This window comes from Jaculus jaculus, chromosome 3, assembly GCF_020740685.1.
Source record: "Jaculus jaculus isolate mJacJac1 chromosome 3, mJacJac1.mat.Y.cur, whole genome shotgun sequence".
Lineage (NCBI taxonomy): Eukaryota > Metazoa > Chordata > Mammalia > Rodentia > Dipodidae > Jaculus > Jaculus jaculus.
The window spans coordinates 153,451,099-153,463,642 of record NC_059104.1 but is presented as its reverse complement, the minus strand read 5'-3'; the positions used below and the strand labels follow the sequence as shown (position 1 = coordinate 153,463,642).

General features: G+C 48.2%; 1 protein-coding gene across 3 annotated transcripts in view; it reads left to right on the top strand.

The window, feature by feature from the left end:
* The window catches only part of LOC101614775 (cell migration inducing hyaluronidase 1), a 175,575-nt gene that overhangs the window by 150,676 nt on the left and 12,355 nt on the right, over positions 1-12,544 (top strand). For all 3 annotated transcript variants that reach the window (XM_045145278.1, XM_004658244.2, XM_045145277.1), the window contains 4 exons: positions 729-944; positions 6,059-6,270; positions 7,376-7,561; positions 12,202-12,406. In XM_045145278.1, the coding sequence (XP_045001213.1) occupies positions 729-944; positions 6,059-6,270; positions 7,376-7,561; positions 12,202-12,406 (819 nt within the window). The remainder of the gene's footprint in view (positions 1-728; positions 945-6,058; positions 6,271-7,375; positions 7,562-12,201; positions 12,407-12,544) is intronic.

Genomic DNA, 12,544 nt, shown 5'->3' with positions numbered 1-12,544 from the left:
AGACAAGACTGCCTGTGAGACCTTCTTCTCACTTCTATGGGCTGTGGTCTCCCGAGCCTTCCTCTTCCTCCTCCTCCTCTTGTTCTTCTTCCTTCTCTCTTTCCTCCTCTTCTTCCTCCTCCCTACGCCTGCCTCTGCCTGTCTGCCCAGTCACTGGCAGGCTGCGGGACAAGACGTGAAAGTTCAGCCACTTTATTTCTTCACTCAGGCCACTGAGGGACTGAGTGGGCCAGTCAGAGAAATTCCCGTGGGCTTTCACTGCACCAGTGCCTTCCTTAAACCTGTCAGACATACTGCCACACATGCTCTCATCAACCTGTCCCCGTCCCTGTGTATAAACACACTTCATCATGCAGTCACCGTCGCCACTCTCTCCCTGTCTCATTCCCCAACACCGTCACACTCTCTCCCTCCTAAGCCCCCTCCTGGCTTTGCACTCTGTAAGCCTGAATCGGTCACAGCTCCCCGGCCACCCCCAGCAGCTCCCCCTTCGGTGAGCAGAGGTCCACCGTGCACCAGGCCCATGAGATGAGGCACGGTGACCCCTTGACTGTTCCTCCAGCTCCTTAAGAGAGGTCAGCTGTGTGGTTTCCGCAGGCGCCCAGGGGCAGCTTGGGTTTGGCTGCTTTGGAATGTCAGCGGAAATCGGAAACTTCACCCTGGCCCGATGACGGCTGCAGTTTCCCTTCACCTTCTGGCCCAGCCTAATTTTCCTGGGTTCGGTTCAGATTACTTCTAGAGTGTTCTTTGGAGAGCCCGGGCCCTGGTTCAACCAGCTGGACATGGATGGGGACAAGACTTCGGTGTTCCACGATGTCGATGGCTCTGTGTCTGAGTACCCCGGCTCCTACCTCACCAAGGATGACAACTGGCTGGTCCGGCATCCTGACTGCATCAACGTTCCTGACTGGAGAGGGGCCATCTGCAGTGGGCGCTATGCACAGGTGGGGAGCCCATTCTGGGGCCAGTTGCTCCCTCTTTCACGTGACAAGGCTCAATGAGTGTCTGTTATATGTCCAATTCTGTGCTGGTCCAGAAAGAGATATAGACTTGTCTCTCCCCCGCCCCCCCCCCCGCCACCTCCATTCCCACTGAATAGGATTTTACAATGTCAGACACTGTTTAGCAAAATGCTTCTTCACTTAAGGGTTAAATGCTCAGACTCAAGTCAGGTTCCAGCAGTACCATGTTGACGGTCAGTACTCTTAGAGACTCAACTTCTCCAGTGAGTCAGGATACTAGTTGAGCTTCCTTAATGGTATTTTAAAATATTTTTATTGCTGGGTATGGTGGCACACGCCTTTAATCCCAGCACTCGGGAGGCAGAGGTAGGAGGATTGCCGTGAGTTTGAGGCCACCCTGAGACTCCATAGTGAATTCCAGGTCAGCCTGGGCTAGCGTGAGACCCTACCTCGAAAAACAAACAAACAAAAAATTTATTTATTTGTTTGCAAGCAGAGAGAGAGAGAGATCTCATGCACGAGAGGGCAAGGCAGCAGCATCTCTGGCCTCTGTATTGGGCTTTACAAAACAGATTCCTTTCACCAATCTTTTCTTTAAATACTATTTATTTATTTATCTATTTGAGAGAGAGAATGGGCATGCCAGGGCCTCTAACCACTGAAACGAACTCCACATGTAAGTGCCACCTTGTGCATCTGGCTTACATGGGTTCTGGGGAATTGAACCTGGGTCCTTTGACTTTGTAGGCAAGCACCCTAACCCTCTAAGCCATTCCTCCAGCTTCAAATCTTTTTTCTGTTGATTTTGAAGATAGGGTCTCACTCTCGCCCAGGCTGACCTGCAACTCACTCTTAGTCCCAGGCTGGCCTCAAACTCCTGGTGGTCCTCCTACCTTTGTCTCCCCAATGCAGGGATTAAAGGTGTGTACCACCATGCTCAGCTTCCTCACTGGTGGTTTAGGGATTTCAAACGATTCAAATAAAATCCTTCAGTCTTTTTCATGCAATAGAAATATAATGCAAGCTATGCATATGATCTTAAATTTTCTAGTAGCCATGTTAAAAAAATAAAAAGAAATGGAAGAAACTGTTTGGCATGTGGTGTGTGTGTGTGTGTGTGTGTTGCATGCACATGTGTGTGTAGGTATGTACCCTATTCACATGCCTGCAAAGGCTGGAGGAAACCACGCGGTGCTTTCCTCTATCATTCTTCAGCTTTGTCTCCCTGACACAGAGTTTCTCACTGAACCTAGAGCTTCTGTCTTTGGTCAGGGCGGCTGACCAGAAAATCCCAGCAAAGCTCCTGTCCCTTCCCTCCTCTGCCATAAAACTGGGATTATAGGAACGTATGGCCATGCCTGGGTAAGGATTGAACTTGGGCCCTCTCGCTTGCATGGCAAGTGTTGTTACCCACTAAGCCACCTTCGAACCCCAGAAACTGACTTAATAATACTTAAAGCACTATCAAACTATCCTTTCAACATGACGAATCAATATAAAAACTATTGGGCTGGAGAGATGGCTTAGTGGTTACGGCACTTGCCTGAGAAGCCTGAGGACCCAGGTCCAATTCCCCAAAACCCACATAAGCCAGATGCACATGGTAGCACATGCATCTGGAATTCATTTGCAATGGCTAGAAGCCCTGGTGTGCCCATTCATTCTCTCTCTCATAAATAAATAAATAAGTAAATAAATAAAGGAAATGTTTTTCCATTTAAAGCCTTCAAAATTCAGCATGTATTTAAAATTTTTAGCCTATTCCTTTTCCAAAATATTCATTTTGTGTTTAGTGGAAAAAATACCTTACACTGCTTTTGTTTTGAATTTTAAATTAATTAAATAAAACTTTAAGTTTGGGCTCTGAACCACACTGTCTTCATGCCAGGGCTCAGTGGCCATGTGTGGCTGGTGACTACCACGTGAAACCATGTTAAGTTTAGACAGTGCCTGGAATGGGGCAAAACAGAAGGAATTAGTCATGACCATGTGATTGTTACTACCGCTCTGTGGATGAATGATTGATGAATAAATGAGTAAGGGTAGAGATGCCAGAAAAAACTTTCAGAGTAGGAGGGAAACATGGTGGGCCAAGTGGCCCCCGAGGAGAAGGAAATGTGTGAGTAAAGAAGCCATCTTCAGGCTGGAGAGATGGCTTAGTGGTCAAGGCGCTTACCTGTGAGGTCTAAAGACCCAGATTCAATTCCCCAGTGCCCACATAAGCCAGATGCTCAAGGTAGCGCATGTGTCTGAAGTTCATTTGCAGAGGCTGGAGGCTCTGATGTGCCCTTTCTCTCTCTCTCTCTCTCTCTCTCTCTCTCTCTTTCTCTCTCTTAAATATTTTTTTTAAAATATGTCTTAAAAGAAGCCATCTTCTTGACTATCCTACGAGGCAGGCATGCTTCTCCCCACAGTGGGCATCAGGAATTGGGGAAGGGAGAGAGGAGGGGACAGCAGCAGGAGCAGGTGACAGGACGAAGGGGCTAGCTTTAGCAGGAGGAGAGTCCTGAAGAACCCCGGGCTGGGGAGGGATATGGAAGCTGTTTCCTTCTGCAATGGAAGGTGAGGTCATGTGCTGAGAATGCATGAGTGAGCCTGAGAAGAGGCGACCTGCAGGGAGCGATGAAGGTATGGAATTGCTGCCGCAAAGTGTGACAAGAATGTTGACACGAGGCGTGTGAAAGGAGCACCAGCAGTGTTGAAAACCCTGCAGAGACTGGAGCAACGCCTCTCTTCCAGGCTCAGGGATTTTCTCAGCCCTGCTCCAGCCTTTCCTACCAGTCTAGCTCTGGAAGTGGAGGTCCTGTGCAGTGATCCCGGGCCAGGCTTCTGCCCCATGCCCGGACAGAGCCAGGGCCAAGATGCTAGTGGGATGATGGTCTACAGAAGGAGTCAGCCGTGAGCTGGTGGGTGGCAGCTGGGCCTGCATTCTTGAAGGGTGACAAACCTCTGAGCTTGGCACCCACCCCTCTGGCATCACCATCCAGATGAAGTATCCATGTGAAGCCTGGACTTTCCTCCCCACCATGCTCTGCCTGGCACACAGCTTATCTCCTCAGAAAAGGGCTGGGTGGGCCCTAGTGCTTTCCAGGCTCTCATAACTCCCTTCTGGCTAATTGTTACTCATAATCTCCCTTCACTCTATAGCTTACAAAATGCTTTAATATTAATATACCTCTTATCTTCTGATACAGCATCATAAAGTGGACAATGTTGGAGTTTCTCTTTCCATTTTATATGTAATAATCTACAGGGGAAGACAACTCCTTTCCAAAGGCTCAATGTCATTGCGCATTAGTGTGATGGTCTCTCTTAGCCACAACTATAGTGATGTCATGTTGGGATGTACCAAGAAGCCATAGTGATTTTAACAGTGCTGGGGGCTAGAGAGATGGCTTAGTGGTTAAGGCGCTTGCCTTCAAAGCCTAAGGACCCATGTTCGCCTCCCCAGATCCCACATAAACCAGATGCAAAAGGTGACACGTGTACAAGGTCACACACACACATAAGGTGGTGCATGTGTCTGGAGTTCAATTGTAGAGGCTGGAGGCCCTGGTATGCCAATTGTCTCTCTCTCTCTCTCTCATAAAAAGAAGCCTGTTAGCATATATCCAAAGGACTCATCTCATTTCCTTAGAAGTACGTGCTCTACCATGTTTATTGCTGCTCAATTTATAATAGCTGGGAAATGGAACCAGCCTAGATGTCCCTCAACTGATGAGTGGATAATGAAGATGTGGCACATTTATACAATGGAGTGCTACTCAGCGGTAAAGAAAAATGAAGTTATGAAATTTGCAGAAAAATGGATGGATCTGGAAAGGATTATACTAAGTGAGGTAACCCAGGCCCAGAAAGCCAAGCGCCACATGTTCTCTCTCATATGTGGATCCTAGCTACAGATGACTGGGCTTCTGCGTGAGAAGGAAAATACTTGGTAGCAGAGGCTAGTAAGCTAAAAAGGAGACATAAAGGGAAGAGAAAGGAAGGGAGGAGGGTACTTAATAGGTTGATATTGTATATATGTAAGTACAATGGAGTTGGTTTGCAGTGGTTAGGAGAGGCCCTGGTGTACCCATTCTCATTCTCATTCTCTCTCCCTCTCTCTCTCTCTCTCTCTCTCTCTCTCTCTCTCTCTCTGTGTGTGTGTGTGTGTGTGTGTGTGTGTGTGTGTGTGTGTGTAATAAATAAATAAAAATAAGTCTCTTTAAAAAGAAAAAGTAAACCGGGCATGGTGGCACATGCCTTTAATCCCAGCTCTCAGGAGGCAGAGGTAGGAGGATTGCCTTGAGTTCGAGGCCACCCTGAGACTACATAGTTAATTCCAGGTCAGCCTGGGCTACAGTGAGACCCTATCTCGAAAAATCAAACAAAAAAAAAAAAAGAAAGAAAGAAAGAAAGAAAGAAGGAGGAAAAGGAGTCCTGAGGATGTATCTTAATGGTGGAATGTTTGCCCAGCATGGGCAAAGCCCTGGGTTCGTTCCCAGCATAGGAAGGAAGAAAAGAAAGGGAGGGAAGAAGAGAGGGAGGAAGAGAGGAAGGAGGAAAAGAGGGGAAAAATAGGAAGGTCCTCTCTCCCTGTTTTTTATTTGTTTGTTTGTTTTTTGGGGTTTTTTTCCGAGGTAGGGTCTCACTCCGGCTCAGGCTGACCTGGAATTCACTACGTAGTCTCAGGGTGGCCTTGAACTCATGACGATCTTCCTCCCTCTGCCTCTTGAGTGCTGGGATTAAAGGTGTGTGCCACCACCCCTGGCGACTGTCCCTGTTATTTTTAATCCTTCCATTTTCTACAGTTTGCCATGTGACTATTAATCAAACTCCTCCCCAGTTGTAACTGCCACTCCTCAACAGAAGACATCCTTGGAGCCCACAGAAAGTATGTGCTGGGCCACCCAGTGTGGTGTGGCCGCATCCACCCACAGAACGAGATGGCCCCTTATTTGGCCCTTCTTTCATTCAGGGCTTCTAAAAGGAGTTCTGCAGACAGAGAGCAGCTTTGAAAGCACCCTCTGTGACCAGATGTTAACCAGACGAGATGTTCCTGGAACGAGCCCTTGTAACAGCCTCCTGTGTGTTTCCTTTTTGGGTTTTCAAAGATGTACATCCAGGCCTACAAGAGCAGCAACCTGCGAATGAAGATCATCAAGAATGATTTCCCCAGCCACCCTCTCTACTTGGAGGGGGCCCTCACCAGGAGCACCCACTACCAGCAGTACCAGCCTGTCATCACCCTGCAGAAGGGCTATACCATCCACTGGGACCAGACGGCCCCCGCTGAACTCGCCATCTGGCTCATCAACTTCAACAAGTGAGCGGTGGTCAGCCGGCACGGCGTGGCTGGGGACGGCGGCTCCGACTGAGTTCAGGCAGAAGTGGCCAGAAGGCCTTCTTGCCAAGTCCTGGGCTTGACACTCACAGAACCTTGGGTTTGCCCCTGCTGGAGATACCCAAAGAGGTTTACATGCCGAGAGTTGAGAATCTAGGATTGCAATGAGGCCCCACGCTGGGCTCACCTTGGGCAGTGCAGCTGACCTCACAGAGGCATAGGTTACCTTTGAGTTGCAGCCAGTATGACCTCACAGGTGTGCAGAGAACACAAACGGAGCTGATGCGTGCATGACAGCTATGTCACTCAGTAGTCAGTAAGTGGGAAAATACATGTGGGCCACTCGCTGCTGTCTACCACAAGAGCAACAAGACTCGGTGAGGGAAGTAGTTAGGTTGAGGACATCAGCTTGTCTCTGTGTATTTACGCTCAAGAATTTTCTATATGTATCACCTCCTTGACACAGTACTCCTGTGTGACAGACATGTATCAGTTGGGAGAAATGAAACCAAAAGAGATAAGCCCTCTGGTTGAGAAGGGGTTGAACTCAGTCCTTGGTCTCCCTGCTCTGTAACCACAGACCAGTTGAGCAAATATGATTTTCCCAGCCAAGGTCCTACACAGAATACCCCACCACAAGCCCTAACCATCCCCCTTGCTCTCCAGTAATCACCCTCTCTCCCTCTCGCCTTGAACATTTTGTAACTCAGTTGTTACTAATAGCCAAACAGTCTTTAGAAATTCCCTGCACAAGAATTCTTTGGGAGGGGCTGTTGGAGAGATGGCTTAGTTTGCCTGTGAAGCCTAAGGACCCAGGTTCGATACCCCAGTACCCACATAAGCCAGATGCACAAGGTGGCTCATGCATCTGGAGTTTGTTTACAGTGGCTGGAAGCCCTGGTGTGCCCCTTCTCTCCCTCTCTCTCTCTCTCTTTCTCTCTCTCTCTCTTTCTTCTCTCTCTCCCACCTACCTCTCTTTCTCTCTCTCTTTCAAATGAGTAAATTACAATAAATAAAAGAGTTCTTCGGACTCTCTTCCCTGGGGCGTGGAACCCTCGTTCTGAACCGACTCCACTTCGTGCCCTAGGGGCGACTGGATCCGAGTGGGGCTCTGCTACCCACGGGGCACCACCTTTTCCATCCTCTCGGATGTGCACAATCGCCTGCTGAAGCAGACGTCCAAGACGGGGACCTTCGTGAGGACCTTGCAGATGGACAAAGTGGAGCAGAGCTATCCCGGCAGGAGCCATTACTACTGGGACGAAGACTCAGGGTAAGGAGGCTCCCACTGCCTAAGGAAAAGGGGTTCAGCGCGTTGTGTCCTCCTGTGTATTGCCATAGTTCTCAGGACTGCCGAGCAGTTGATGGCAGTGAATGCAGGGTGCTTTCCTGGTGTCTTGACCCTGACACTGACTAAACGGTGCACTTCAGCTGCTGCAGTCGGTTATGCTTGGGAAGGAAGATGAGCCCTCCACGAAATGCGCCTAGGACTGTTGGAGGCGGCGCACACCTTTAATCCTTCTATCCCAGCACTCAGGAGGCAGAGGCAGGAGGATCGCCAAGAGTTTGAGGCCACCCTGAGATTACATAGTGAATTCCAGGTCAGCCTGGGCTACAGTGAGACCCTACCTCGAAAAACAAACAATAAAATAAAATAATTTTTTTAAATGCATAGGACTATAGGAAATATAGGTGAAAACAATCACCCAAATGAACAAACATAGTAAAGTAGCCCAATACCCAGTTGGAACAAAGGTTATATCACCTTGAACTTGTAGATAGAAGGAGGCACAGGGAAAACGGAAGTACTTTGCTCAGAGACGACAGCAAAAGCCTGGTCCAGCCGGGTCGGAGCCCAGGACTGTATATGTACCAGAGCCTCCACTCTTTGGCTAACATGCACTGGGTTCTGACCAACAAAGACAACGGAGACAGAGTGTCTGTGCACGGGGAGGGGCGGGGGCAGGGAAATCTCTGGTCCCCTCCCCATAAAGACCTCCAGAATAGCAACTGTGGAGAGCCACCCCCCACTGCTGCCCAGAGTGATGTACCAGTGACTGCAAGCTCTCTAGGTATGATGTTCATAAGAAGAAACTAGAAAAAGGGTGCTCTCTGTTTAAGAAAAAAAGGGCTGGAGAGAGAGATGGCTCAGCGGCTAAGGCGCTTGCCTGCAAAGCCTAATGACCCAGGCTCCATTCCCAGTGCCCACATAAAGCCAGATGCATAAAGTGGTGCATGCATATGAAGATCGTTTGCAGCAGCTAGAGGCTCTGGCACACCTATTCATATTCTGTCTGTCTGTCTCTCTCTCCTTGCAAGTTAATAAAGAATTTTTTTTTAAAAAAAAGGAAGGAAGAAAAGAAAGCGGGCTGTGGCTCTACCAATAATATTGTGTTGATAATTATGTTGATGAACAAAAAATTAAAAATTCAGTGTTGAAAGCATGAACATAATATTGGGTTTGGAGAGTGGTAAATAATGCGTCCTTTCCTATACAAGCTCTAAGGTGGCCATGAGGCAGCTCAGGTGTCAGGTGGAGGGTACACTATCTGTCTTGTTGATCATGGACCTGTGGGAAGACCTAGCTTGCCAACGCTTCTCAGTTTCACCTTTCTGGCCTTGGGCAGCACGGGGCAATCATAGGCTTCCCTTGTGGAGCCTGGTCCCCTGACCTAGGGCATAGAAGGGCAAAGGTACCCAAGTATGGTGGCTCATGGCTATAATCAGAGCACTAAGGTCACTGCAAGGTCAAGTCCAGCCTGAGCCACAGAGGGAGACAGAGATGGGGTGGAGCCGAGTCCCAGCTGTCAGAGGGGGAGCCACACACCCCAGCTTACCAGTAAGATAAGAACTAGATAAAAAGTGGGAAAGGGTCCAGCAGTGTCTAGCAAAATCCTTCCACATGAAAATGGGAGGAGGAATTAAGTGTCCCTCATACACTAGTAGAAAATATTATCATAGGGCTGAGAAGTTGGTTCACTGGTTAAAGAAAATATGTTCATTAAAAAGCCAAACGTGGTCTAGAGGGATGGCTTAGCAGTTAAGGCATTTGCCTGCAAAGCCAAAGGACCCAGGTTTGATTCCCCAGGACCCACGTTAGCCAGATGCACAAGGTAGCACTTGCATCTAGAGTTCGTTTGCAGTGGCTGGAGGCCTTGGCACACCCATTCTCTCCCTCCCTATTTCTTTCTCTCTCTCTAGTAAATAAATGAAATATTTTTAAAACTTAAAAAAAATGGGGATATAGAGATGGCTTTGTGGTTAAGGTACTTGCCTGCAAAGCCAAAGGACCTAGGTTCAACTCCCCAGAACATATGCAGGCCAGATGCACAAGGTGGTGTATGTATGTGTATCTCTTCTTGTCTCTCAAATTTAAAAAAAAAAAAAAAAATTTTTAAAAAATTAAAAAAAAGCCGGGCGTGGTGGCGCACACCTTTAATCCCAGCACTCGGGAGGCAGAGGTAGGAGGATTGCCATGAGTTCAAGGTCACCCTGAGATGACAGAGTTAATTCCAGGTCAGCCTGGACCAGAGTGAGACCCTACCTCAAAAAACCAAAAAAAAAAAAAAAAAAAAAATTAAAAAAAAATGTGACTGGGCCTGGTGGGGCACACCTTTAATCCCAGCACTCAGGAAGCAGAGGTAGGAGGATCACTGTGAGCTTAAGGCCAACCTAGAACTATGGAGTGAGTTCCAGGTCAGCCTGGGCTAGAGTGAGACCCTACCTTGAAAAGTTCAAAGGAAAAAACAAACAAACAATGTTAGTAAGATAAAATCCCCATGACTCCATCCAGATAGTTTCTTCTTTTAGGATCTTGTGAAATGGGATGCTCCAAAGCTGTGATTTTTTTTTTTTTCGGGGGGGGGGGGTTCGAGGTAGGGCCTTGCTGTAGCCCAGGCTGTCCAGGAATTCACTATGTAATCTCAGGGTGGTCTTGCACTCACTGTGATTCACCTACCTCTGCCTCCCAAGGGCTGGAATTAAAGGCGTGCACCTCCACACCCGGTAAAAGATGTGATTTTAAAAACTAATTTACTATTTTTTTTTATTTATTTGAGAGAGAGACAGAGAAAAAGAGTTAGAGAGAGAGAGAGAATGAGCCACTGCAAATGAACACCAGACACATGCAGCACTTTGTGCATCTGGTTTTAAGTGGGTATTGCAAAATCAAACTCGGGCTGTCCAGCTTTGCAAGCAAGTGCCTTTTAACTGCTGAGCCATCTCTCCAGCCCTGTGATTGTTTTTTTTTTCATGGAAATCACCACTAAACTAATTGAAACTCTTCAACCACAGTTTATTATTTTTAAAGCCAGATGTGATGGTGCACGCCACTACAGAGGTAGGAAGATCGCTAGTGAGGTTAAGGCCAGCCTGGGACTTCAGAGTGAGTTCCAGGTCAGCCCGGACTAGAGTGAGACTCTGCCTCAAACAATAATAATGATGATAAATAAATAAACAAAATTAAAAAAAACAAAACTTTAAAATTTTATTTATTTATTTATTTATTTATTTATTTATTTATTTATTTATTTATTTGTGTGTGTGTGTGTGTGTGTGTGCGTGTGTGTGTGGATGGGCACACCGGGGCCTCTTGCCACTGCAAGTGAATGCCTGTCTGACTTTACGTGGGTGGCTGAGGAATTGAACCCAGACCAACAGGCTTTGCAAGCAAGCTCCTGTAACTGCTGAGCCACCTCCCTTTCATCGAACCCCTTCTTCTTTCCAACTCGCTCAAGTCATTTTAGCAGTGTTCTGGAAACCTGCGTTTGCCTCTTGCCACGTGCCACGGAAATGAGGCACCAGACTCTGGATATGGCTGTAGAAGGGGCATGGCTTTAACCCAGGAGAGGAAGCGCCCTCTAGGCATCTGTAAGCAATAAACAAGTGTAGCATGAGCTCCCTAAACCACCCCCCATCAGTGGTGGGTTGGGGTGGACTGTGGCACCTTGGCCCAGCCCAGCTCCAGGCCTGAGTGGGCTCAGGGAAGGTCACTTCCCAGAAAGGGGGTGTGTGCAGACAGTCAGATCTTATCTTTGGATGCCTCAGATGTAGCACTCAGCCTAAGTGCATTTTTATAACAACTGTGACGAATGGCAAGTTAGTACGGCAGCTTTCTCATAATTAGACTCCCTGGAACACGTGTCAGCCTCCTTCACAAGTATTGTTATTTTAAGTGAATTCTAAAATGCATTTTGGAATAAGCGATGGCTTGAAGTGAGGTAGTTAGGAATGCTCACCTCGCCGCGGTAGGGTGGGACCACGTCCCAGCTCTGTCGCTGACGGTTGTGCAGGTCACTTTTCTGGGCTGTTTCTTTGTCTAGCAGATCAGCATGATGATGATACATGTTTGGGCAGGATTAAGATTAAGTAAAATAAAATAGCAATTTACAATCATGTGGAGTCAATCCTTAGAAAATAATTGCCCGTATTTGCACCTCCTTCAATGCATTTGTTTTTTAAACTTTTTTTTTTATCTGGTTTTTCAAGGTAGGGTCTCACTCTAGCCCAGGCAGCTGACCTGGAATTCACCATGTAGTCTCAGGGTGGCCTGGAACTCACGGCGATCCTCCTACCCCTGCCTCTCGAGTGCTGGGATTAAAGGCATGCGCCACCACGCCCGGCTCATTTGTTTTATTTCTCAAAGTGCATATGACCCTCTGGCAGGCAGAGCTGTGTGGAGTAAGAGCCCCCAACACCAGTGACCGGCAGACAGTAAATGTCTCTGGCATGCTGGGGGTTGTTTGTTTATTGAGACTGGGTCTTGCTGTATAGCCCTGGCTGGCCGTGAATTTGGGGTGATCACCCACCTCTCCCTCCCAGTGCTGAGATGACGGGGTGCCCCACCATACCCAGCCTGGGTGGGGAGGGGGTTCCGAGTGCCCAGGACAACACGCAGCTTCCTCCCATGTACAGGCTACTCTTCCTGAAGCTGAAAGCCCAGAACGAGAGGGAGAAATTCGCCTTTTGCTCTGTGAAGGGCTGCGAGAGGATCAAGATCAGAGCTCTGATCCCGAGGGGCGCCGGCGTCAGTGACTGCACGGCCGCCGCCTATCCCAGGTTCGCCGAGAGGGCCGTGGTGGATGTGCCAATGCCCAGGAAGCTCTTTGGGGCTCAGCTGGTGAGTGGTGATGGCTGTCTGGTGACTCTTGGTCTCCACGTGGCCCAAACCCAGCTTGGCTTCTCCCTTGACACCAGTTTAGCTTCATAACATGGTTCTGAGACAGATGTGGGGCAGGTGGGGGGAAATCTCACATCT